Source organism: Eretmochelys imbricata, chromosome 8, assembly GCF_965152235.1.
Source record: "Eretmochelys imbricata isolate rEreImb1 chromosome 8, rEreImb1.hap1, whole genome shotgun sequence".
Taxonomy (NCBI): domain Eukaryota; kingdom Metazoa; phylum Chordata; order Testudines; family Cheloniidae; genus Eretmochelys; species Eretmochelys imbricata.
The window spans coordinates 102,025,895-102,050,619 of record NC_135579.1 but is presented as its reverse complement, the minus strand read 5'-3'; the positions used below and the strand labels follow the sequence as shown (position 1 = coordinate 102,050,619).

Here is a 24,725-nt window from a genome sequence, read left to right as displayed (position 1 = left end):
TGGGGAGCACCTTGGGCACCCGTGCAGCGGCCACCTGAAGAAGAACTATTAGATATTATAGACCAGATCCTCAGCTGGTGTAAATCAGCGTCGCTCCACTGACATCAAAGGGACTTTGAAATCTATCGAGCTATATCAGCTGATACCAGTTGAGGATATAAGTAGGCATGTGTGAGAGTACATAAATAAAACACACACACACACACACACACAAGCATGTATACACAAATTATACATACATTTACATATACAGCATAACAGACATCTGTCTTAAGTGACCAGGATAAAAATTTGTAGGTCCTCCAATCAATGTGATATAATTCTAATACAGATATGTGTACTTTCTAGCAAGTCTTTTAAGACAGAAGGCTACCTGATCTCTAGATGATATATAACACACATATGCTGAACTACTATTAATTTGTATTGAATGAGAGAAAATGGAATTGAATTGTATGATATAAGTACATTGTAGGGTGTAGGCATAGTTATTTATACACACTACATACAATGCATATTCTGAAGCAATTCCTTACCACTGTCATGATTATTTGTAGGGTCACACACATCTCACCCAGTGCATACATCTGAGAGATTTCTTCAAGGAAACAAAAAACTTGCCCACTAGATAAATGTTGCATTGGCTACATTTACACCTTTGCATTTAAAATATTACATTTTAATATGATTTTAATGTATGCAATATATATATAATATCGCATACATTAAAATCATATTAAAATGTAATATTATATCTATCTATCTATCTATATATAATTACCCTTGTTCCAAGGGCTACAATAGATGTTTTGCTTTGCAAAATTACATGCATCCAAACGCTCCCACAATTATCCAGGCACAAGAATTACATCCCCAGACAGAGAAAGGTTCCTTTGCCAGACAACCTCCTGTCCTTATGAACTTCGGATGGATGGATAGATAGATAGATAGATAGATAGATAGATAGATAGATAGATAGATAGACACGTGCAGGACAGGAAGACAGAGAGAGGTCGGAGAGACACAAGAAGAGAAACAATCCAGCAGTTTTCTGCAGAAACGGTGCTAAAGGCTTCATCTCAGGATAGGACAGGGCGAGGGAGCTGCTGTAGGGCGCTGAGTGGGGAGACAGACAGACAGAAGAAGACGGACAGCCTCCCGGAGGCAGACCGACAGACAGACAGCCGGAGCGAGGGGCAGACAGGCGGGCGGGGAGATCGGGCAGGAGGCGGCGGGCAGGGCACGGACCTGTTGATGGTGCCCAGCGGCTGGCCGATGTTGTAGAGCATGGCTCGGCCGGCCGCCGGCAGGGGAAGCGCCGTGGGGCTCAGCTGCACCATGCGGGCGTCGCAGGCGGCCTCGGCCGGGGCTCTGCACGGCTCGGCGCCCGGAGCTCTCTGCATCGCCTCGCCGGGCGCCTCGCGGCCTTTTATGTCCCTGCGCACCAGCTCGATCACCGGCACGGCGGCGGCGGGGGGCCCGGGGGAGGGCCGGCCGGTCTCCTTGGAAACCCCATTGAGCAGCAGCTGGGGCTCTCCTGGGACCTCCATCCCCCCGCGGCTGCTCTCCGGCTCGCTCGTGCCTTCCGCTCCCGGATCGTGCGGCTGCGGGGGCCGGGCATCCCGCGGGTCACTGCGGGGCAGCTCCGCCGGCGGCCTCTCCATCGTCCTGGGGGAGAGAGGAGAGGAGGTGAGCGGGGTGGGGGGAGCCGAGGGCACCCCTGCGAGACAGACTGACTGTCCAGCGGGGGAGGGGGGGAGAAAGAAAGAAAGAAAGAAAGAAAGAAAGAAAGAAAGAAAGAAAGAAAGAAAGAAAGAAAGAAAGATTGCGGGAAGGATGGAAAGAAAGAAGAAGAAAAGTGGGGGAGGGAAAGAAAGAAAGAAAGAAAGAAAGAAAGAAAGAAAGATTGCGGGAAGGATGGAAAGAAAGAAGAAGAAAAGTGGGGGAGGGAAAGAAAGAAAGAAAGAAAGAAAGAAAGAAAGATTGCGGGAAGGATGGAAAGAAAGAAGAAGAAAAGTGGGGGAGGGAAAGAAAGAAAGAAAGAAAGAAAGAAAGAAAGAAAGAAAGAAAGAAAGAAAGAAAGAAAGAAAGAAAAGGGGGAAGGGGGGAAAAGAGAGGGGTGAAGGAAAAAAGGAACAGAGAAGAGGTGACGGTGACAGATGTTGCTAGTTTGACAGCAGCGTCCAGGCAAACACACCTCCGCAGCGAAGGAGCCCATTGTCCCGGCCTGGGAGCCAGAATCCCGCTGCCATGATTTATTAGCAGGAGAATTAGCCAAACGGTGCTTTGTAGCAGAAGAGGGGCGAGCTTAGCTATTTGTACTGAAGCGCCGGGGCACAATCCTGCCTTGGTGGCTTCTCCGCCAGTGCAGGACGAGAGATGAAATCCTGGCCCCCTTACAGTCAATGGCAAAAGTCCCCTGGATCTCCGTGGGGCCAGGATTTCACCCAATATTTAAAAAGATGAGGGTTCACCGGAGCCAGGTGTGGCCGAGAGACGGGCTTGGTGCAATCCCCCGAAGCCCAGGGATCACTATTTGTTTCACCATTCGCCTTAGCTTAATATCTCTGTGTTGCCTATTTAAGCCTCACATTTAATCTTCTCCTTGATCCAGCATTTGCTGTTCCACCGGCAGGTGACTTAGCCACGGCTGGAATCAGTTTCTTTTCCATTAATTTTTTTGCAGCCCAGACAGAGGAAGAGAATAAACTCCAGGGTCTGAAGACGTGGGCGTGATGGTGTTTAAAGAATAGAACATTTTTATCGAAGGGTAAACCAAGAGTTTCGGATTTTTCTTTTTATTACGACTAATGTTGACAAAAGGACAGGGCTAAATGGGTGTTTATTGGCGAGATTTCCAACGGAAACACCGTTTTGCTGCTACCCCAGGTTACACTTTTGAACTCAACCACCCTTCGTGGAAACTATTGATTTGAAGATGAATTTATCATGGCTACCAGCTATAAAGAGGGTGAAATACGGAGTCGATGTTTTAACATTCCAATTCGAGAACTGTTCAAAGGGGCATTATATTTCTCTCTGGACACATACACACACTGGATAGTAAAAAGAAAAGGAGGACTAGCGGCACCTTAGAGACCAACCAGTTTAGTCCTCCTTTTCTTTTTGCGAATACAGACTAACACGGCTGCTCCTCGGAAACACTGGATAGTAGTGTTTGCATACATGTGTGTATACTATATTTTATATATATATATATATAATGCTATATATTTGTATATAAAATTATTGTAATGCAATATAATCGCCACAGTGGCCCTGCATTTTATAGGGTAATCATTTTATGGTTACACTATAAATCAGGTTACTCCCAGTGGCAAAGGAGCGGTCACTTACCCCAGGCCAACTGCACTTCAGATCTTACAAGACAACGCTAATAGGCAATCCTATAATAAATTAACTAATCAAAGAATGGTTTCAGAGTAAAAAGAAAAGGGGGACTTGTGGCACCTTAGAGACTAACCAATTTATGTGAGCATAAGCTTTCCTGAGCTACATCCGATGAAGTGAGCTGTAGCTCAGGAAAGCTTAATGCTCAAATAAATTGGTTAGTCTCTAAGGTGCCACAAGTCCTCCTTTTCTTAATCAAAGAATGATTAACTAAGAAGAAGAAATATATAAAAATGATTACACTATAAAATGCAGGGCCAGTGTGGTGATTCTATTGCTTTACAAGAATTTTATATACAAATATACAGCATTATACTATAGTACTTTGCTATAAACATTGTATGACATTTTATTGCTTTAACACGGAACCCTGGCATTCTGATATACACACACATCACCTGTATATTTCTCAGCAAAGTCATGGTGGTAATTATGTTGTTATACAGGGAGATGTAGTCGAAGTATTAAATTCTACTCATGCAACATAGTGATCACCATGACTTTGCTGAGAAATATAGACCGGGTGTGTATATTTTTATACACACACACACATTATATATATATAAAGTTGCATGAGGAGAATGTAATACTTAATCTATATACAATGATTGCAATGTTTTGCTGAGAAATATAAGAATGTAGTGTTTCTGTATTAACGTAGTAGAAGATAGATAGATAGATAGATAGATAGATAGATATGTGTGTGTATGGGGATAGATAGATAGATAGATAGATAGATAGATAGATAGATAGATAGATAGATAGATAGATAGATAGATTTCCTATTCATTTCAAACGACTAGCTTTGTCTGTAACCAAGATGTGGAGTCTGATCAAGTGTGACTAGCAATGGGAAGTAATTATATTAGTGCAAAACAAATGTCTAGTCCGGGGCCCAGTCTTGAGTAAGGAGAGCAGCGTCGGGTTAATTTGATGTTTCCTATTTTGGGGACATATTACACCGTAGATTTTTGTTTTAAGCAGAATGGCCCGTGGCTTTGGGGCGAAAGACCCACGTCCTGCAGCTGTACTATCTGGTCGTATCCAAAATGTGTTCGGTACATTTGAAGTCACTTGTTTAAAAAGCAATCTGTAGGCGCCTTCTCTATCCATTAGCCCAGGCAGGCAGGCTACAGGAGCCGTCCGCTGGGCAAGGAGCGGGTTAGTGTCTCATCTGCCATCAAACACATGGATGTATCGTTACAGGAAACGCATTTCACGCTGAGGAATGATTATTTCCATTTTGTTTCCTCCCGAAGTTTGGTTTGTTCATTTCATGGCTGGTGTAAATAAAGGAGGCCCGGTGCTTTGCGAAAGCAGATCTGATCCCAGACTCAGCCTTTCTAACCTTAATTTCCTTGACTCCTGCGGGGCTCAGTTAAGCAGATCGTTTGTAGGGAAGACCTGAAAAAGTCCCAGGGCGCCGGCCCTTTCCCAGCCACCTCTCCGGGAAGGATTCTAACGGTCTGTCGGGATATTGCATCGTGAGCGACCATTCACATCTGTCTCCTCGAGTGTCCTGTTCCAGCAAAAGATCTCTCCGGCTCAGGGCTGCCTTCTCGCCTCCCACCTCTAGGATACTTAGGACTTGACAAGGAGAAAGGAAACCCATATCGAGATAATAATTCCTGGGGGCGGGGGGAGATCTCTTGCCCCAGTTTCTTTAGATCAACTGCACATTGGAGCCGGAGAGATCGACATCAAGATAGCAAACGCTGATAGAGAGGCGTGTGGCTAGGGATGCCCGCCGTACACCCCCCCGCCCCAGCCAATCACAACTAACGGACGGGGTGACTGGACCCAAATATAACCCTCCTCATGCGTAAATTGGGCTTGGAATTTGGATAGCACATTAAAAATCTATATTGTTTAGTTTCAATGTATATAGGGGTGTTTATATTATTAATAGGGTATATAGACAGAAACACACCCTATCTATGTACACTGTATTTATTCCCTTTAATTAAATTATATATATATATATATTTACATATATATTACATATATTATAAATTTGTTATATATACATAATTAAAACAAATAAAGTATTTATAAACGTTTATAATTATATATACACACACACACATATAATATATAGATATATAATTATAAACTTATTTAAAAACGTTAAATATATACTATATGTGTGTGTGTGTATATATAATTATAAACGTTTATAAATACTTTATTTGTTTTAATTATGTATATATAACAAATTTATAATATATGTAAATATCTTGTTCTTCATATTCATATATTTCTATTAATAAAGGGGTTTAACATGGATGCAAACCCCTTACTAATATAGATATATAACGTAAAGATTTCTCTCTCCATATATCCCATCACACATATAGGTCGAAATAAAACAAACGATTTATTTGTATTACCGGACTAGAGCTGAAAACAGGGTGTTTGTTTTCAGCTGGCATTTCTCAAACTGATGCCTGCAGGTTTGCAGACATGCTATTAAAAGTGCAGGGCCTAAAAATTAAACCTAAAAGCCAGTCGGAGATGAATACACAGGTTGAAGCTTGTATCTAGTACAGTCTTTGTCCGAATTTCTCACTGAAAGTTTAAGATGGAATCCCATCCTCAACATCTGTTATTTCCAGTCCGACCCACACAATAGAAATGTTTCCCTCCTTTAGCATAACGTTCGTTATGAATCAGTATGATTTTTTTAAAATCCCGGTATTTGTGGCTGCTTAAGGGATGTAACCCTAAAGGAGATATAAACTACCTGTGTCGATATCTCTGCCTAATACGTCTGTCCATTCCACATCTCTCTCTCTCTCTCTCTAAAATTGCGGAGTGGAAATATTTCCTTTTGGGATCGCTTTCAACGAGTTAAGCCGTAATACAATGAAACAAGAAAGAATCGGAAATTTTAAACACATCCTTCCTTTCCCCTTCACAGACACACAAGGCAAAGTAACAGATAAACACAGAGAAAATTATCAACAAGCCATTAGCCAAAGCGCTCTCTTTTCTGATCATTTCACAGAGCATTTCTCTGCAACCCTCCCCCCCCCCACACACAAACATTTCCCGAGCCTGTTCAAATGCAATCGCAGAAAAATAATAATCGTTTCATTTTCCGTAGAAAGATAAATAAGTAACCCTCCCCAACCAATTTCCCTCTTTGCCTTCATAATATTTCACACTTTTAAAACAGCAACAGAGAATCGGATTGAATTTGCTTCTTTCGGATCGAATTTGTTACTAGAATAACATGGGAGGTGTGTGTGTGTGAATCCTATAATTTTAATGTCTTAAATTCCACTCTTCCTACGTAATTTGTGCTGGTCGTAACCCCTGTCCTAGATTCTTTGTTTAAAACTGTGGATCTGACGGGAAATTTGTACCCATTAATCCAAGTATTAGTTCATTTCCCTCCAGGAACAGCTACAACAACAAAAATAGAATGAAATAAAACGTTATTTTGGAGTTGCTTCTGGCCAGCTAGATTCAAACAGGGCCTTTCCGATAAACTGGCTCCATAGCGCAACCAGATCCCGATTAAAAGGAACAAAACCAATCCTACCCAGACCTATACACCCATATTTATACTTCGCTTCTGCATCTGCCCCGAAGAAAGGGTTGTTAATCCTGCCTTCTCTCTGCAGCATCAAATATCCGGCTGCTTTTGGGATCAGTTTGCTCAACGAAATTTCCCCAAAAGAAAAAGAGCCGTCCCCTCCCCCCCGCCTCCTCCCCACATTGAACAACGGAGAATTGGTTTTAATTTTTGTTGCGCGTTTTCCCATATTGCGCAACACACGGGAAAATGCTCGCGCTCTCTCCAGAAGGAAGCCCTGGAAACAATGAGCGAAATACAACACTTTCCCCTTTACGTATACATAGATCTCTATACTCACCATTTGCTTTTCATTGGTAAAAGTGAGTGGAGCCATTTTGTGGCCTATTCATTGCTGCTATGTATATTTTTTTCCTTCCTCTCTCTCTCTTACTGGAGCAGGATCTAATTCCACATCACGTCCAGTTTCCTATTTAGTATGGAGAACGGAACACTAGAGCAATGTGGCCAACAGAGATAAAGCCCCAGCAATGGCCCGCCTGCCCTGATAAGCTTCTAAACCCATTATTTATGAAATGATTCATTATTATTTGGCAATTTTATCGAAGGAAAGCGGGAACTTATTGCAGGGATATGCATAGGAATAACTTTGGAATGCATGCCTTATAGCTTTTGCTGTGTGTGTGCTTAGATGCTCTTAAAAAGACACTGTAGAAAAGAGTAATAAAAAATGCACCATGACTGCCCACATTTGAATAGCAATTCTTTATTTTAGTCCTCTTGGAGGTTATTATGCCCCTGCATTTTTTTGATTAAATATGGAACACCTACTCAGTTCTTAATTAAATTTAATGAGCCCAAATAAATTGCTGGAGATATTGAGAGAGGAGGGGGGCTGTCTAGGACAATAGGGTAAATAAAGCAAATTGACAGGGAACATTTAAGCAAGATTCCCCCTCGCCCCCCCCCCAATATTTCTTCACTGCAGGCATAAATGGGGGGGGGGGAATCTCTAGTTTTAATTTAATCTGATCAGGTTTAGGAGGGGGTGGTAAAAAACTCTGCAATCCATGTGGGGCTCGGGGATTTATCGTGGGGAAGGGGTGTGTGAGAGAAATAAAAGGTAAGTCCTCGAAAATAATCAGCTTGAAACTGGGAAAACACAAAAGCATCTCGGATCGTGCTAGGTCAATATAGCTGGGCTGTGAAACGTGTGGTGTAAGGGACTGGGGGAGGAAGACAATCTTATTATTTAAAACTTAAGACATGACTGACAGAGAATGATCTGCAAAGATAGCAAGTTAGTGCAATTTACACAATCGAAGATCTGGTGAAAAATGATCCCTGTCCTTGAAAGCTGGAGTGCAGCAGGGATTTGGGGGGTATTTTTCCCTAGCATTGAGAAATACGTTGGCTTTTTAAATTCTAAACCATCCAATGTGCGCTGTATCAAGGGGATTAACACAGGGCAAAGAATAAATCTGGATCCGTCGTGTGGGGGAAGGGTCCACACTAACTTTTACAAACGTGCTAAATATCTCGATTGAAATGCCGATCTATTCACTTTCAGCATTAAAATGTAGCGAAGACAAGCCCACAGGCATAGGTCCCACACAAACGCTAATGAGCCAGACTAATAAAACAATCACCATTACAATACTGAGCGTGACGCACAAATACACACACAAAACCAAGAAATAACTAGGTGAATAACTCAATCAAATACACTCTGTGATGCCACCCTGGTTGGTTCATTATTATATCGTGCTTTGGTTGCACACGTGGTACCTTTTACAATTGCGGAATGGCCAAGCAACCTTCAGGGAAATGACTGCGAAACAGACCGTGTAGTGTTGGGAGACTAAAACCCCAACGTTGATTCATTTCTTTTCTCCCCGTTGGAACAATGTTGATGGCCGCGTGTATCTCAGGGGTTTTCTGGTTGATCAGCAAAGGCACGAGGGAGGGGATAGTTGGTGATTAAGGTCTCTGTGCTGGATCACCCTAGGTAGAGGCTGCCTGGGTTTCGCCGGCAGTTGTGGGGGAAAAAAAAAAAAAATCAGCTTTCATTTTCTCTCTCTTACCCATATGCGGCTACCTGGCTACCTTCCGCTGCCCAGCCCTGGCTCTTTGCAAGGGACCCCATCGTCCCTCTCCTGCCGCCAGCCTCGCCAACGGCGCCGGGCAGAGCGGGCCTTGCGCTGCACCCAGGGTGCACGGGGCTTTCAGAAGAAAGGCTTCCGAGGACACGGGGCCACGTAAAGCCACCGGAATCCTGGTCCTTTCACCCCCCGGTCAGGTGAGGAACGAGGGAGAGAAAAGATCGGGCTTGGCGGGCGTTTCACAGGCACCCTTGGGGCCAGTTCTCCTTCCACCCGAAGGCCGGGGGCTCCAGTTCTGATCCTTACGCGCTGGGGGGCGCAGAGAGCCCCCAAAACACGCGCACCAGAGAGAGGGGGGACGCCAGGCCGCGCAGTTTAGCGGACCCTGGCAAGCCCCCAAGTAAGGAACAGCGATTCATTGGTTGCTAGCATTAGCCCCCCACGGTAGGGAAAGGAAGGGGCTTGAGGGAGAATATGAATGTGATCCTCCTCTCTAAGGGGAGCCAGGAAACCTGCCAAGAAGCAGGTTCCGTCCCCAAGCTTTTTACTTGGCCTCCTGAGAGCGGGGGGCGGGGGGGCTCACCCCTCCGGGGCCCGATCCCGCTACGCACGACGCCCCCAGGCTCAACCACAAATTGGGTCTCATCTCCCCTCCCCCCTTTCCCTTCGGGGGCCCCCCGCTCGGGAGCTCGGTCTCCGGGCCCCGCATTGCGCTCCAGCTGTGGCCTCATAGGAACGGCCCCACCTCGGGGTAGCAATGTTTCACCCACGTGCCCCCCAGTCCAAACTGCTGAGAGGGGAAGGGGAAAGGGCCCTCAGCTCCCTTCGTTTCCACTTCCCCGCAGCGGCTTTCCGAGGCCCCCCCGGGCGAGCGACGGCCCGGGACTGGCTGGATCGATGGGTTTCCTGCCCTGCGTTTGATGTGGGGCGTGCAGCGGGGGGAGCGTGCATGGGGCGGTCACGACGAGCGGAGTCTTTGCCGTGCCGTGTTTCCAGCTCCAGCCAGGAAGCACGATCCGTTTCAGCTGGGCTCGTCTCAGCAACAGGAAGCGTTAAAGATAGAACAGACGGGGCTGGGGAGGGGAGATTAGGAAGTCAAGCCTCTTGTGTACCTCCAGATCCACATCGCCACGGCTAGGGGCCCAGCAGAATCCATTTTACATCATTTCTGTACCATACACTACATAGACCGACAGGGTATATACACCGCCTTACCCCAGCTTCACAATCCCCGGGCAGTGTGAATGGGACCCGACACGTAGAGCTTCATACCAACGCCGCCTTTAGTTAGAATTAGGGAATTTATTCTCTGCAGGGATGGACACCGACGGTGAAAGCACGGTGGGCTAAGGGGTAAGGTAAAGGACCCGCATTTAAGAGACCTGGGCTGTAATCTGCCACTGAGCCAAAGCCCACTGGAATCAATGGGAGTGTTTCCCCTGACTTATAATTGCCTGTGTTCTAGGAACCTAGGGCAATTATTTCATCTATTTGTGAGTATCTCCCCCCTTCCCCTTTTAATACGCTGTCCTAGTTAGAAAATAATCTAGCTAGGGCAAGGACTGTCCGTGTGTTTGTCTAGTTAACTTCAGAACACCAGCGTGCTGATCTCAGGGGAGATGCCAAGTGGCTCTTGCATCAGAGAGAAATATTAACACCTCCCCCCCCGTAGCACCAGAGCCTGGATGGATACAAGGGTTACTCACCTTCTCCTAACTGTTGTTCTGTGAGATGTGTTGATCATGTCCATTCCCATCAGGCCTGTGGGCGCTGCCTGCAGGGTAGCCAAAAGATTTTTCCCCTAGCAGTATCCGTAGGGTGGGCCGGGCACCCCCTGGAGTTGCACCCTCATGGTACTCAATGTAGGGCCCTGCCGGCCTGAGCCGACCCTCCTTCAATTCCTTCTTACTGGCTACGCAGACAAAGGAGGAGGAGGGTGGGTATTAGAATGGACATGAACACCACAGCTTGAAGAACAAGTTATGAGAAGGTGAGTAACCCTTTTCTCTTCCTCTTGGAGTGATTGAAAATGACATGAACCATCACGTGCCTCCCAAGCCTAAATTACAGAGGCAGGGTCAGAGTTGTCCACAGATTGGAGTACACTCTACCAAAGGCTGCATCAGCTCTGGCCTGCTGGGTAATCACATAATGTTGAATTCAATGTTGATAAATGCAAAGTAATGCACACTGGAAAACATAATCCCAGCCGTACAGATAAAATGATGGGGTCTAAATCAGCTGTTACCATTTCAAGCACGAAATGGGCGGGTCACTTCTCGGCATAAACCTGCCGCCATCAGAGCATGGCTATAAGCCTCGGGATTGAGGGATACTGTGGAGTTGGGGAAACATGTGCCAGTGTGTGGGGGAACCCCCAAAGGAAATTTATGGGAGAAATCAAATCCATCTATACTAACTAAACTAAACTACACACACAAGTGCAAAGCACACACTTGCCGAGGCATTAGGAACAGGGATTTCCGGCCATCACAGGCAGTAAGAAGGAACTGAAAGTGGGCGGGGGGGGGGGGGCAGGTTGGCAGGGCACTATATTGAGCACCACGAGGGCATGACTCCAGGGGGGGCCCAGGCTGATCCTACAGCTACTGCTAGGGGGGAAATCTTCCAGCAACCATGCACATGACATCGCACACCTGATTGGAATGGACATGAAGAAGCACTCAAAGAAGAACTTATTTGAGTCGGATAAAATAACTGAGAAATCCTTCTCTTCTTCACACTTTCACAACCACTGGTAGAGCTTGCTTGCCCTCCATCTATAACAGAGTCTCAAACGGGGGGTTGCAACCCCTCAGGGGGTTGCAAGTTTATTACATGGGGGGTCATGAGCTGTCAGCCTCCACCCCAAACCCCGCTTTGCCTCCAGCATTTGTAATGGTGTTAAATATATTAAAATGTTTTTAAATTTATAAGGAGGGGGTCACACTCAGAGCCTTGCTCTGTGAAAGCGTTTACCAGTAAAAAAAAGTTTGAGAGCCACTGATCTATACAATCTTACTGAATTATGAGTGATAGGGAACTCAGACAAAGATACACATATACACAGATGTAAGCGATTCTCACAGTCATCGTAAACAATTTGAACAGTCTAAAAAAAAAGCCAGGGTTGCAAACATTTCCCATTCACTAGGACTAAAACATGAAAATTAGAAGCAACCGGAAAATTTATGCAACATTAGCTCCAGCTACCATTCCAAGTACAGCACAATTCCTACGATTTGGGAGTAAAATCTAACTGGTCAGTTGAGTTTGATGGCCCTTGTTACAACCATCTGTTCAAATTCTAGCCTAAATCTAAGAAGAGCTAATCCTATTTCCTCCCCCCCCCCCCCAATCCTTGATCTGTTTTATTAAATCTGCACCAACATTGTCACTGTAATTCTAGGTGCTCTAGTAACATAAGGAACACAAGATTTGCCAAATGGCCACATTGGGACAAACAAAGGATGTATCTTATTTCCAAGCTGAACTATAGACTAGTGGTTCTCAACCAGGGGTCGGGCGCAGACAGGTTTCAGGGCAGGGGGTCCATCAAGCAGGGCCAGCATCAGACTCACCAGGGCCCAGGGCAGAAGCCTGAAGCCCCATTGCATGGGGCTGAAGTCTGGGCCCTGAGCCCCGCCACCTGGAGCTGAAGCCAAAGCCTGAGCAACTGATCTTTGTGGCGGCCCCTGTGATGTAGGGCCCCAAGTAAGTGCCCTGCTTGCTACCCCCTAACACCAGCCCTGACTTTTATATGCAGAAAACCAGTTATGACACATGTGGGCCGTGGAGCTTTTATAGTGTGAGTGGGGGGGCCTCAGAAAGAAAAAGGTTAAGAACCCCTGCTATATACCTCAGAGGAAAGCAAATCCTCTTCAAATTATGCACTGCTGTACTATGCAGGGAGAGATGGTTTTAATGGGATATTTCCTCTAAACTAATTAATGTTCCACTTATTCAGGGTCCTGTCTATCCCCTGATTCTACAGTTTGTGGGACTTGCCATAGAGCCCAACCCCTGCTTCAAGATTGTGCTCTAGCAGTTGAGCTTTTGTTTTAAAATTATCTTTCTAGATATAAAAAAAAAGTCTTCAGCATGTTGACAAAGTCTAAACCAATGCAGCTGGCATCTTCTTGAGTTTTCAGTGGGAAATACTGAACAAAAAAAATAGCTTAAAGAGGTATGAATGGCCTCATCGATGTTAACTCTGAAACCTAGCAAAGACAGCTTAAGAACATTAACCATTTTTTTATTTGAGCAAAAACATCCAGATAGCTAGTGAGATTTACCTGTTTGTAAAGGTTTGTACAATCAAAAAGGTTCTGAAGTGGTTTCAAAATATGTAGGCAATGGGGAAAAAGGTCTTAAGAGCCAGCAAATATTCTTTTTGATCATTAAACTATCCACTTTGACAAGACAACTGCTCATAACATGAACAGAAATATATACACCTCAAAGACCACTGGAGTCTAGCTGATGCAATTAAATTTTTTGCTTTAAAATAGCTAACCCATATTCTTATTCTTCCCATTAGCCCCACTTGTTGGAGTATAATGGAGGACAAGACTGTAGCTTTATTATAACAAATTGCACACAAAAAACCCGCCTGCTAGCTCTAAAAAATACCAACCACATCCAGCAGGGCCAAAGGTCATGAGAGAGTTGCTTACCTCTAGAGGGCAGAGGCAGAAGGCTACAGCTGGAAAGTGTATCTGATCTCTTGGGTTTTATATCTCAATTTCTTCTTCTTCTGTGCAACCATGAGGCCATCTATTCATTGCCCTAGGGCACAATGCAGGACTCAGAGCATAGTCTCAGTACTTTCTCCAGTTCTAATTATCACAGGGTCCCAGAGCTTGGGCTCCAGCCAGAGCCCAGAAGTCCACACAGCAATGAAACAGCTCGAGCCAGCTGGCACAGGCCAGATGCAGCTGTCTTGTTGTTGTGTAGACACACCCTCCGTGGACAGCTTGATGTTAACAAGCAGACATACTAACCTGTTGAAAGACAGCCCGCTCCCAGCTACCACCCCAATCCCCCCTCCTTCGCCCAGCTCTTAGGTTGAGGAAAGTTGGACTCTGCTGAGAAAGGGTCTGATTTCTCTGCAATACCAGTATATTCCACTACAGATAAATACTTCAATAGTAATCATGGCGAGGTGTCCAATTCCCTCATTCCAATCACTCTTTCGCTGTTTATGCACAGTGGAACAGCTTCAACAGGAGAGATCCACATCAGAATATCCCTTAACTCAGTGGTTAGAGCATGCTCCTGAGAGGTGGGAAACCCCTGTCAAATCCTGCCCCCCCTTCTGCCAGAGGGGGCAATTTGAAGCTAGGTCTCCCACATCCCAGCTGAGTGCTCTAACCATTGGGCTAAAAGTTGAGGTGTGCACCTCCTCCAGCTGTTTTGTGTAGAGCAAGACAGACACCTAATTTATTACGGCAAGAAACTGTAGGCTCCTAAGACGTCTGACTCCGGGGAGCTGGTTCCTGTTCATGGACTGCTAGCAGCAATAGGTGCCTATCTGTGAGTGGGGAGGCCTTAGCACACAGCCCTCTAATCAGTATCTCTCATTGGTTAGCTTCAGCAGCTACCCACCTAGCAAGCTGGCATTTGTGGATCTCATTCTTAGGCATCTCCCTTGGTTCCTACTGAACATGACAATTAATAGCTTCTGCTCAGGGGACTCCAAAAACAGCAATGCTGCAGGTCAGAATTAACAGAGCTCAGGAGGAACTGTTTTTACATGGCTGGACAGCACCTGATAAAAAGTAGGTAGAGAGGTTACCATTAAAGTCAGTACACAAAATGCCATTTTCTGTTATATTTAAGATTGTAAGTAATTTAGTAAGTGATGCTAGTGACAACAGCAAAAATACTGAACCAACCTCCCCCACCCACCAAAAAAACCCAACAACTAAAAACTCATTGCAGAAATGGACCAAGTGAGAATGAATAATTTATTACAGATTCATGAACTCAACGAATGTATAAATCTTAAAGGATTATAAAAAAAGGTTATTTCAGTAATGCACTCCAGAGCATTGATGACAGGTTAATTTACAAATTAACACAGAAGAACAAAAAGTAAACAAGTTAGTTTGCTTGTCTTTATTGAACTCAGAGTTGTTAAAAAGTTTGAACCATGTGAAACAGCATACTTGCAATGTTACTCAAGGTTAGTCACTCGTTTAACAGTTAACTGTGATTGCTAGATTGTAAGTGTTTTAACAAGGATTAACCACCACATCAAACATAAATAAGCAACAGATCAATAGGCCAGTTTTGTATCTTATGGATTTGCTTAGCCTTTTATGATTAACATGTACTTTTCAAATAAATAGAAGACACTCATTCAGAAGAAAAAAAATCATTAAGTGCTAATTTTACTGATGTCCTTGTTAGGTTTTCATGATACATTTAATGTCTATTATATATATGTGCAATTGTGGCTGAATTTTAAATAATTTTATACTAATTAAATTCAAGGTTATGCTTTTCCACATACAGTAACCTGCCACATGCTTGGGTAGACTTTAAAGTCAGTAAGTTCATTCTATTTGAGTTTAAACTCCTACCCACACATTATACCCTACAGCTCAGTGTTGGCATAAATGTATAAAAATGTCAATGATGCTTAAAAAAAATGCAATAATTGAAAAGTTAAGAAACAGGCATAGTTAAAAATATATTGGAGCACAGCTTACGTCCAGACTATTCTGAATTGATTGACCTTTTGGATATTAAAGATGTATCCAAATTGTAAACAAAAAAGTACATATGTACTTTAAAAATCTGTCAGACAAATCCTGGTCAGCTGAGCACCTGGTGGACCAGCACTGTATCACATACTCAGTTTTGTTAGTCATTTGTTGCCAAGCAAGCTAAGTGACCTATAAAGGCAACAATCATTGGCTTCTTCTAATCTTGTTCAACCTTGAGAAGGCTTCAAATCCAAGAAATGCTGGTTGCCAGTCTCCCCCCCCCCCAAAAAAAAAAAAAAAAAGGTTCAGAACAACTTTGGCAACTGTCTGAGGTGTTTTACATCAAGAAAGGTACCAACTGAACTCATGCTGTCTGTCTGATTTAATGTCTCCAGGGTGGGAGTTTGTAGATTTTCAGGGAAGAGACGAACGTTTCCTAGGTTCTCCCTGTCCGGTTGCTGAGTGAACTCTACTTTCCCAGCTACAAGTTTGGGTTTTGGCTTTAAATCCTTCAGAATCTGCTGTGAGTTCTCATGAGGTTGATGTAGTATTTTTGGAGGAAAGACCTCATTTGTAATATTTCTCAACACAGGACCATCGGATTCTGACAAAGAATAACTTCCAGTTGACTCCTTGTAAGGTTTCTGGTTAATGGATAATTTTTCACAAACTCCTTCGGAAGATTCTTTCCCGAAGTTAAAGCCCTCCGACATTGGCTTAAAGTTAGTCTCTAACACATCTTCACACTTGCCAATACTAGAGATGCTGCAGTTCTGAGTTTGCAGCTCCTCTTCATCTTCACTATTGTCACTACTTTGTAGGAGCCCATATCTTTTCATATACGTCTTGGTTGCAAAGGACATATTGTTTGGTGAAATTAAGCTAAGACCCATCATGCTCTTGTCCATGTTTGTATGCAAGGGGTTTTGGAAAGATGAATCTTCAGGGGTTTTTTCACTTGCATGACTGAGAGAAAGCTGTGTCAGTTGACTTTCACTTAGATATTTGAGTGCTATTGCATTTGCTTCCATACTCAGATCAACTCCATTGGGAGTTAACCCACTCATGCCGACATTAACAAATGACATGTAGTTTAGTCCAGGGACCACTGCTTCAGGATTTATGCAGGCCAATACGCTAAAACACAAAGCACCGAAAATTAAGTTAATTTAGCTTTATACCGTGTGAATGTTCCATGGTCATTTCAGAATACCAACACAGTGAAGTGTATTCCCCACCTCTTAACCCACCCCAAATATCTGGCTTTTAAGCAGGCTATTTGTTCACATAATTAACACACACCTCACATAGGAAGATTGTGCGTCTTACCTAATAGTATCTGCATTACAGAAAAAGATCCACGAGTGGATTGAGAATAATCATCCCTGATCCAATGCTGATCACAACTTCGGTAGTGTCACATGGCGACAGGAAGCCTCAGGGAGGCTCTAGGGCTTTGTAAGTTAAGACCAACAGTTCAATATACCACCCAGAAACTAATTATTAATAGTTAGTTGATCTCTGCCCAGAGATGCAATGTGTCCTAGTGGTTAGAGCACTGGCCTAGGACTCAGAAGACCTCGGTTCTATTCCTAGCTTGGTCACTGACCTGCTGGGTGACCTAGGACAAGTTATAGCACTTCTGTGCCTCAGTTTCCCCACCTATAAAATGGGAATCACATTGGACTCTTTAGTGATTGCTTTGAGATCTACTGGTGAAAAGTGCTATGTGAGAGCTGGCTATTATTTATATACGGCTATGTAGCCCAATATTTTTATCCAGATGGAAGACAGCCTCTCTTGTGAGCCCAATAACTGGTTAAGGATTGCTTTTTTGTCTTCATGTCAGAATAATACCAGGCCATCTAGAGATTTTTCCAACATCCCTTTTCAGGCTTTTGGAAATGGGTAAGTTTTAAGAGACTTTTATTGTTATTCGGAAGGATATAGTTTTTCAAGACCTCTTTCAGTCTGTGAAGGAAATTCACTCTTTCCTGTCCTTGTTCCACTAAACTCTTGTAATGTCTAATTATAAAAATACACACAGTCAAGACAAGCTCCAAGATACTGGTGCTCATTACTTCATCTATTACAGGCTACATGCGTCCGATTAATAAATCCAGTTTCCCCAATATCAAGAGACTAAAAGGCATCTACCCATGTACTCCAGCGAAAGACGGACTTGAGGAAAATTTTTGGCTCAAAAAAAAAAATAGACCACCAAAAAACAAGCAAGAGGGACTTTGTTCTTAGCTTGTTCCCTACTGTGTTGCAGACAATTGTGAAAGAAGGTCTCTTTGGTCAGCCACAAAGATGACAGAAGGAGGGGAGGATTTTTTTATTTTTATTTTTTTTAAGAGGTATATCAAGAAAGGAGACCTCTAGTTTGTTTTATAGTTTCACCCCTATTAGCATGTTAACGGAACATATTAATAGAACACAAGCTTGAGAGTGATGGTGGGGAAAGTTTGATACAGCCAGTAATACAGGCTGTCTTAAATTTTGGTAAAAAGCACCTGCTGCAACGCAAGTTAGAACAATTCTCAAACTTTTTCCTACTGGGGATAAGTTCTTGAGACAGACATCTCCCCCCTGCCTGCCTGATGCTATACCTCCTTTGCAGCAGCCAGAACTCTTAGTTTACATGAATCAAGAAACACGGTCTCACTAAAGATGCATCAAGATGAAAACAAAGCTTGCTTTAAGTGCAGCTGGGTTGGCTCCTTGGTAACCTTTATTTTCCCACCCTCCATTTTTAATCTATGCCCTCTCCATGGGTTCAGGCCTGGACCTCTTCTCATTGCCTCCAGTTCCCCACTGCTTTAAGCTCTCCACATCTCTTTATTGATTGGTTCTGTCCTCATCTCATGTGTTTGCTGTCCCTCCAGTTTTGGTCTCATGCACAAGTCTGATGACAACTAAACTTACACCAGTGAAACACAAGACAAAGAAGGGCTCGAAACAGCCAGACAGCATACAGAGATGCTTGATTTTATTTTAAAAGTTTCATTGGTTAATAAAGCCTCTAGCAGTCCTCAGAGTTTTGCACTGGGATACACCTAGCAGCAAACACCACTCCTTAAAGAACAATATGGTTGTTTAACCTGTGAGAGCAGGAACTCTGTGGTTTAGCTAGATGCACTCCCCAACGCAAGTTTGAGAACTGCCTTTAATTTTTCTTATTTTTAAAAATAAAGAAAAGAAAAAGGACTATCCTGTATCTAGTGCCTGTGTACATATCTGGATGGAGTCCAGCCTTTCCCATCATTCTCTTCTAACAGCCTTAGTAGTGCCTAGCATGAACTAGACTGAAAAGATCAGACTAAGCGTGTGTTCCCTGTGGACAAGTATCAAAAACGTGGTCCTGGAGGTGATGCATTAGGCCCTTTCTGCATCACTTCTTGCCCACTTTTGGTCCCTATTAGTCTTTCTATCTGAAAGAGAACGAGCAGTGAAGGCTAACGCTTTACCTGGCATTCTCTACTTTGTGTGCATTTTTCTTCATTTTGTCAGGAGATTCAATTTTCACTCCAAGGTTCCTTAATTGCTTAAGGGTTGCACTAATCACGCAATCTTTATCTGTCAGGCCTGGGTCAGATACTGAACTCCTCTCTTTTGGGTTATTTATATTCCGACATGTGGTACCATCATTGCCGACCATTGTTTGTTTTGTAGATGGATAACCACTTTCTTCAGAGGGTGACTTTAAGAAGTGATTTACTTGACCCTACATAGGGAAAAAAGCATAAGCACATGTGGACCAACTAGTCAAAGTCACAGGAACTTGACAAAGGAGTTTACTACAGAATCCTGTTTTGTGTGATCTATGGCATATTTAGTCCAAATCAAACTCTCTTACAGCTAGATATGAAAAACTTATTCTGACAAACAAACCAAGTTAACTCTTGGTATCACTAAACGTTGTGTATTACTTGTTGTGCAAAAATAAAATACAACATTTATGCATAGAAGGGAGTGAATGGCAGAATGAGTATTTAAACCTCCACGAAAAGGAAGTCACAAGCTTGCCTCTCTTTTGCACCACAGAAAACATGGAGAAGAGCTGAGATGCATGTGACAACCATACACAGTTTCAGCCATGTGAAAGCCAAAGTAGTGTATTGCACGGAGCCTATTCTGGTTATGAGAAACACACTATGAAGGACAACGAGGAGTCCTTGTGGCACCTTAGAGGCTAACAAATTTATTTGGGCATAAGCTTTCATGGGCTAGAACCCACTTCATCAGATGTATGGAGTGCTATTTTCCACTCCATGCATCTGATGAAGTGGGTTCTAGCCCATGAAAGCTTATGCCCAAATAAATTTGTTAGCCTCTAAGGTGCCACAAGGACTCCTCGTTGTTTTTGCTGATACAGACTAACACGGCTACCACTCTGAAACCTGTCACTCTGAATGACAAGTGGCAAATAACTGTAAGATATGAAAGACTGCCAGATATTAAAGTGTTTGTTTTAAAATGCTGTTACCAATATATCCTGGTAAAACTTTTGATCATCGGATGGGTGGCTAGGCAGTGATGGACCAGCATGCTCAGTTTTTGGTTCATTTGGTGCCACCATGTGGTTGTTAGCCCCTTCTGTGGGTCCTGTCTGTAAATACATGCTAGCGCTTTCTTCCAACAGTGAATTCGGAACACATGTTGGGGAAACTGGCTCATTTCTGAAGGAGACAGAACAATGAGTTAATACACCATTTACTTTTTACCTTGTTTGAAAGTAATTTATGAATCTAACTCTTGGAAAATTATATCTCTCAATTTCTCTTAATGTTCTCCAAGATGTTGAAAGATTGGAGTGGGTGCAGTAAAGAGCTACAAAAATGATTCAGGGGCTGGAAAAAAGTGCCTTAAAGACAGGCTGCAGGAGCTCAGTTTAGCTGGTCAAAAAGAACATCAAGAGCTGACTTGATTACAGTATACAAGTACCTTCATAAGGAGGGATATACTGGTTACTAATCTACCAAAAAGAAGAAGAGCACAAGAACCAACAGATAGAAAGTAAAGCAAGACAACTTAAAACTGAAAATAAAGGCACAATTTCTTTAAACAGCGAAGGTGATTAACAATTTGAACAAGACACCAAGGGAAGTGGTGGTTTCTTTGTCTCTTGAAGTCTTTACTCCTGGGGGAATTCTGCCCCCCAAATTAAAAATTCTGCACATATTTTAAAATTCTGCAAAATTCCACATATTTTATTTGTCAAAACACCACAATATAATCATGCTGGTTTCAATTATTTTGGTAATTTATTTAAACTACAGTACAATAGATGGAGAATGGGAGCTGGCCTAACAGTAACGTAGCTAGGTTTGACACTTTATTTCTAGTTATTAATCAACAAATATATGCAGCCATATGCTCTGTGTTACATCATAAGCAACTAAAGAGCAAGTGAAGGCTGGGGAATGAAACTCACAATTTATATTGGCTACTGAGCCGCTCCAGAAAGGTCAGTAGCAAAGAGTTCATGGAGCACACTTTGATAGGAATGTTCAGTACAAAAATTTAGACCAGGTCTAATCACAAAAGCACCATAAGCATTTATAAGGCCACTGTCCTTTACATTGCCAGAGTGATGTAAAGGAGCCTTAAAACTTTTACACCTGTTTTATACTCCCGTGGGGAATTCACAAAGAAAATGGGAACAATTCACTAAGCAGGCAGGCTGCTACATTCTGTTCTGCCTGATGGGACAGAGCCTGTCCCACTCCTCAGAAACACCCCAAAGCCCTGCCCCTCCACACCAAATACGCTTCAATAATGAGCAAGAGGGACAGACTCTCTCTCTCACGACTTCCCAGCCTTCCTCTCCCCGGCAGTGATTTATGTCTCTACCGGCTGCTCCAGGCACCTGAACTGACCTGCCTGCAATGCCAGGGAGGGGAACGTGGACTGCTCTTGCGGCTTCCCTTTGCTTCCCTGTCAGAAGCCATTTTTCTCCGGAGAAGCAAAGATAGCTGCGGGGGACATGAATTCTGTGCACACGCAGTGATGAAGGATTCCCTCAGGAGTAAGTCTTCAAAACAAGACTGAATGCTTGTCTGATATACTTTCATTATGACGACATTGTGTTGCCTGTGTTACACAGGAGATCAGACTAGATGAACGAATGATGTCCCCTCTGGCCTTAATCTGTTTCACCTGCTGCATCAGAGTTTTCAAAACATCAACAATTTTTTGCTTCTTCAAAGCCCTTGGGACTTTTTTGTTTTGCTTTTTAGTTCAACATGAAGTCATTTTAACACTAATATTAGTAACAAGAATTGTTACTATGTTTTACTGTAAACACATACCGATATTTTCACATACTATAGTTTTAAAGAAAATATCAACCTGGCTGAACGGATGGCATGTTCACAGTGCTATGCACTCAGCTGGTTTCTACAATAAGATAAGTGAAGTCCAGACTGAAAAATTTCACTGTTACTGACATGAATAGGAGCTTCAGGAAAGAATCTGATTCCAAGTCTTCACACATCAGAAAGGCAGATATGCCAGAGTGAACTATCACAGGGCATGGGGAAACTACTGTATCTGGGTGTTATCTACAAATGTGTAACACTTGAGGCTAGAAGGAACGATAATGCTGGGGTTCCAGATAGATCTCTGTGTGACCCCCAGAAACAAACATGAACGATAGCGAAAATATCGGAACCCAAACCAATCAACAGTGCATGTTGAAAGAGATAAGATTTAAATCATGTGCTGTGCCAGATAGTCAATGCAGGTTATCAATTACTGCAAGGAGAAGCAATTCATTATCCCCAGCAAAAACAAACAGGTAAAACCCAGTGCTACTGTGCATTCTTCCTATAAAGAATTCATCAAAGTACTTCACGTGTATAAAGCCAAGTTAGAGTTCTCTCTAAAACAAGCCATGTTAGAAAAGGACTGATTGAACCAATGCTCACATTTAACTAAAACTACATGCATATACTACTTCCCTAATTCTAATTCAGAGCCCCAAGTTAGTTTTATATGTAAAGAAATCCATAGTTTATCAATTTAATGACTACTCTTTTTCTAGTATGACTATTTTTAGTCATCTAATTTAATCTGACCTGAATGGTCTCTCTTCACTTAGCTTTTTACATCTGTGAAATGTACTGGATCAGAATTTTATATTTATGTAGCTATCTGAAAATGAAAACACTTGATTCTTTATCAAGGGAAAAGACTGAGAATATCTATGCATGGAAAACTAATCTCATTCTAATACAAGAAGCGCTTTGAGTTAAATTTTCTTAACATCATTGTAAAATTGTGAATGGAGGTTTAAAAGTAATCAAAATGGCTTATTCTGGTGCCACATTAATAGATTCTATATTTTGACTTAGTACAGTGAGAACACAAGGGAAAAAAAGAAAGTCAGTGATTAGGTGTGAAACATAGAAGAATCTGGAGAGATACTCAGGTCATATGACCTTCAACCCTTTAGTCCTGGGGATAAATCAGCCCCAGAGAACCATAAGCAATTTTAACGCTGGCAGCGCAGAGCTCATGTAGGAAAATGATAAGCAAGTATAGCAGTGTTTCCCCTGGTGATTTAAGGGGAGGATGAGAATATTGCTTGGAAGATCTCTGCAATTTTTTTTAAAAAAGTTACCTAAAGGGCTTTTGCTGCCACCAGCGGTGCCTGACTGCCAAGGGCAACTATATTTGGTACGCCTGCACAAATGATTTTGTAGACAGGGGATTAAAGGCAAAAGGAGGAAGGAATTATACACAACATTTAATTAAGTCAGATGCCAACTGACGAAGTTCTGTAAGAAAGTCAGTCGCTTCTACATGACGTTACTTTAAACAGTAAACAAGTACTATCAACCCACAAACAAGATTTTTCAAATCAAATATTTACCTGAGTCCAGTCTGGTTAGTTCCTTCTTCTACAAGATGGCTACTTTCTACAAAGCTGGGTATGTCAACAGCCTTTAATGAGGAGGCAATACTTGTATCTTGCTCAGTGTTCATAGAAATGCTTATATCTTCTTTAGATATTTCAGTGTCCTCTTGTTTAACTGGACACACAGAGTCGTCTTGCTTTTCTCGTGGTGCGTTCCAAAATAAGCTAGCACCTAGCAGAGGAAAATTAATGCAGATTGTGATTTTAACAGTTTTGAAAAGGTCATTTGGTTTTCAAATACATTTATTCTCTACAGTTACAGAAATTAAAGCCATTGCTGTGTTTGGTTTTATTTTCTCTAGTTTTATTTTGCTTTTGGTTTTAAAATGACAAGTTCTAAAACACTGTTCGGAAAAAAAAATATCTGAGAAACTTGCCTTTAGTTAATGAAATAACTGCCAAAATTAACATTGTTACTTTATGTACAATAGCAAATAATGCTGTGTTTTATTTAACAAACAAAATGACTAGATAGAGGTATACAAGACTAATTATATTCCTAAATTCATTTTGAAGAAAGGGATGTGCCCATCTCCCCCTCCAAACCAGCCACAACCTTGTAATAAAGGTTAATAGGACCAGATACATTAGTTTATGGCCTACTGGCTTCAGTTGTGTGACTCTCTGACATGAAAGGGAGTTAATTTTCCCCCGAAGATAGATATGACATCAGTACTTAGCATATAGTATTGGAGAAAAATGGAGAACCTTAAAGTTGTCCTGGATAAATATTTGATAGTACGCCATACAGCATTCAAACTATTACACCTAAAGCAAGAGTAGGTACACGTATAGAAAAAGGGACCAAAGTTTTTGTGACTGAGTCACGGGTTGAACGCATAGCCTTCATTCCCTTGTCAAGGACAACTCCTGTCTGACCTTGCATGACAATTCCCAAAGGACAGGCCTGATTTTCTGAGGTGCTTAGCCTCTAACAACGGATTGCCTATGACTAGATGGGTGGGTGCTCAGCACTTCTGAAAATCAGGCCCAAGAGAGAAGTCTAAGCAATATTAAGAACAGGTTTATATCAC

At 42.7% G+C, this 24,725-nt stretch overlaps 2 protein-coding genes across 8 annotated transcripts in view; both read right to left on the bottom strand.

The window, feature by feature from the left end:
* Positions 1-24,725, bottom strand: part of TAL1 (TAL bHLH transcription factor 1, erythroid differentiation factor) — a 250,857-nt gene that overhangs the window by 10,541 nt on the left and 215,591 nt on the right. Inside the window, exons 2-3 of one of the 4 annotated variants that reach the window (XM_077825011.1) lie at positions 7,293-7,385; positions 1,249-1,668 (exon numbers count right to left, since the gene is read on the bottom strand). In XM_077825011.1, the coding sequence (XP_077681137.1) occupies positions 1,249-1,668; positions 7,293-7,306 (434 nt within the window). In that variant the 5' untranslated portion in view covers positions 7,307-7,385. Of the gene's footprint in view, positions 1-1,248; positions 1,669-2,197; positions 3,481-7,292; positions 7,386-13,730; positions 13,834-24,725 lie in introns of those variants that run through there. The other 3 variants (XM_077825013.1, XM_077825012.1, XM_077825014.1) reach the window with 3 other exon arrangements.
* Positions 14,699-24,725, bottom strand: part of STIL (STIL centriolar assembly protein) — a 33,007-nt gene continuing 22,980 nt past the window's right edge. For 2 of the 4 annotated variants that reach the window (XM_077824828.1, XM_077824829.1), the window contains 4 exons: positions 23,647-23,863; positions 20,257-20,449; positions 19,238-19,494; positions 16,053-16,904 (listed from right to left, as the gene is read on the bottom strand). In XM_077824828.1, coding sequence (XP_077680954.1) covers positions 16,073-16,904; positions 19,238-19,494; positions 20,257-20,449; positions 23,647-23,863 — 1,499 coding nt within the window. In that variant the 3' untranslated portion in view covers positions 16,053-16,072. Of the gene's footprint in view, positions 14,825-16,052; positions 16,905-19,237; positions 19,495-20,256; positions 20,450-23,646; positions 23,864-24,725 lie in introns of those variants that run through there. The other 2 variants (XM_077824830.1, XM_077824831.1) reach the window with 2 other exon arrangements.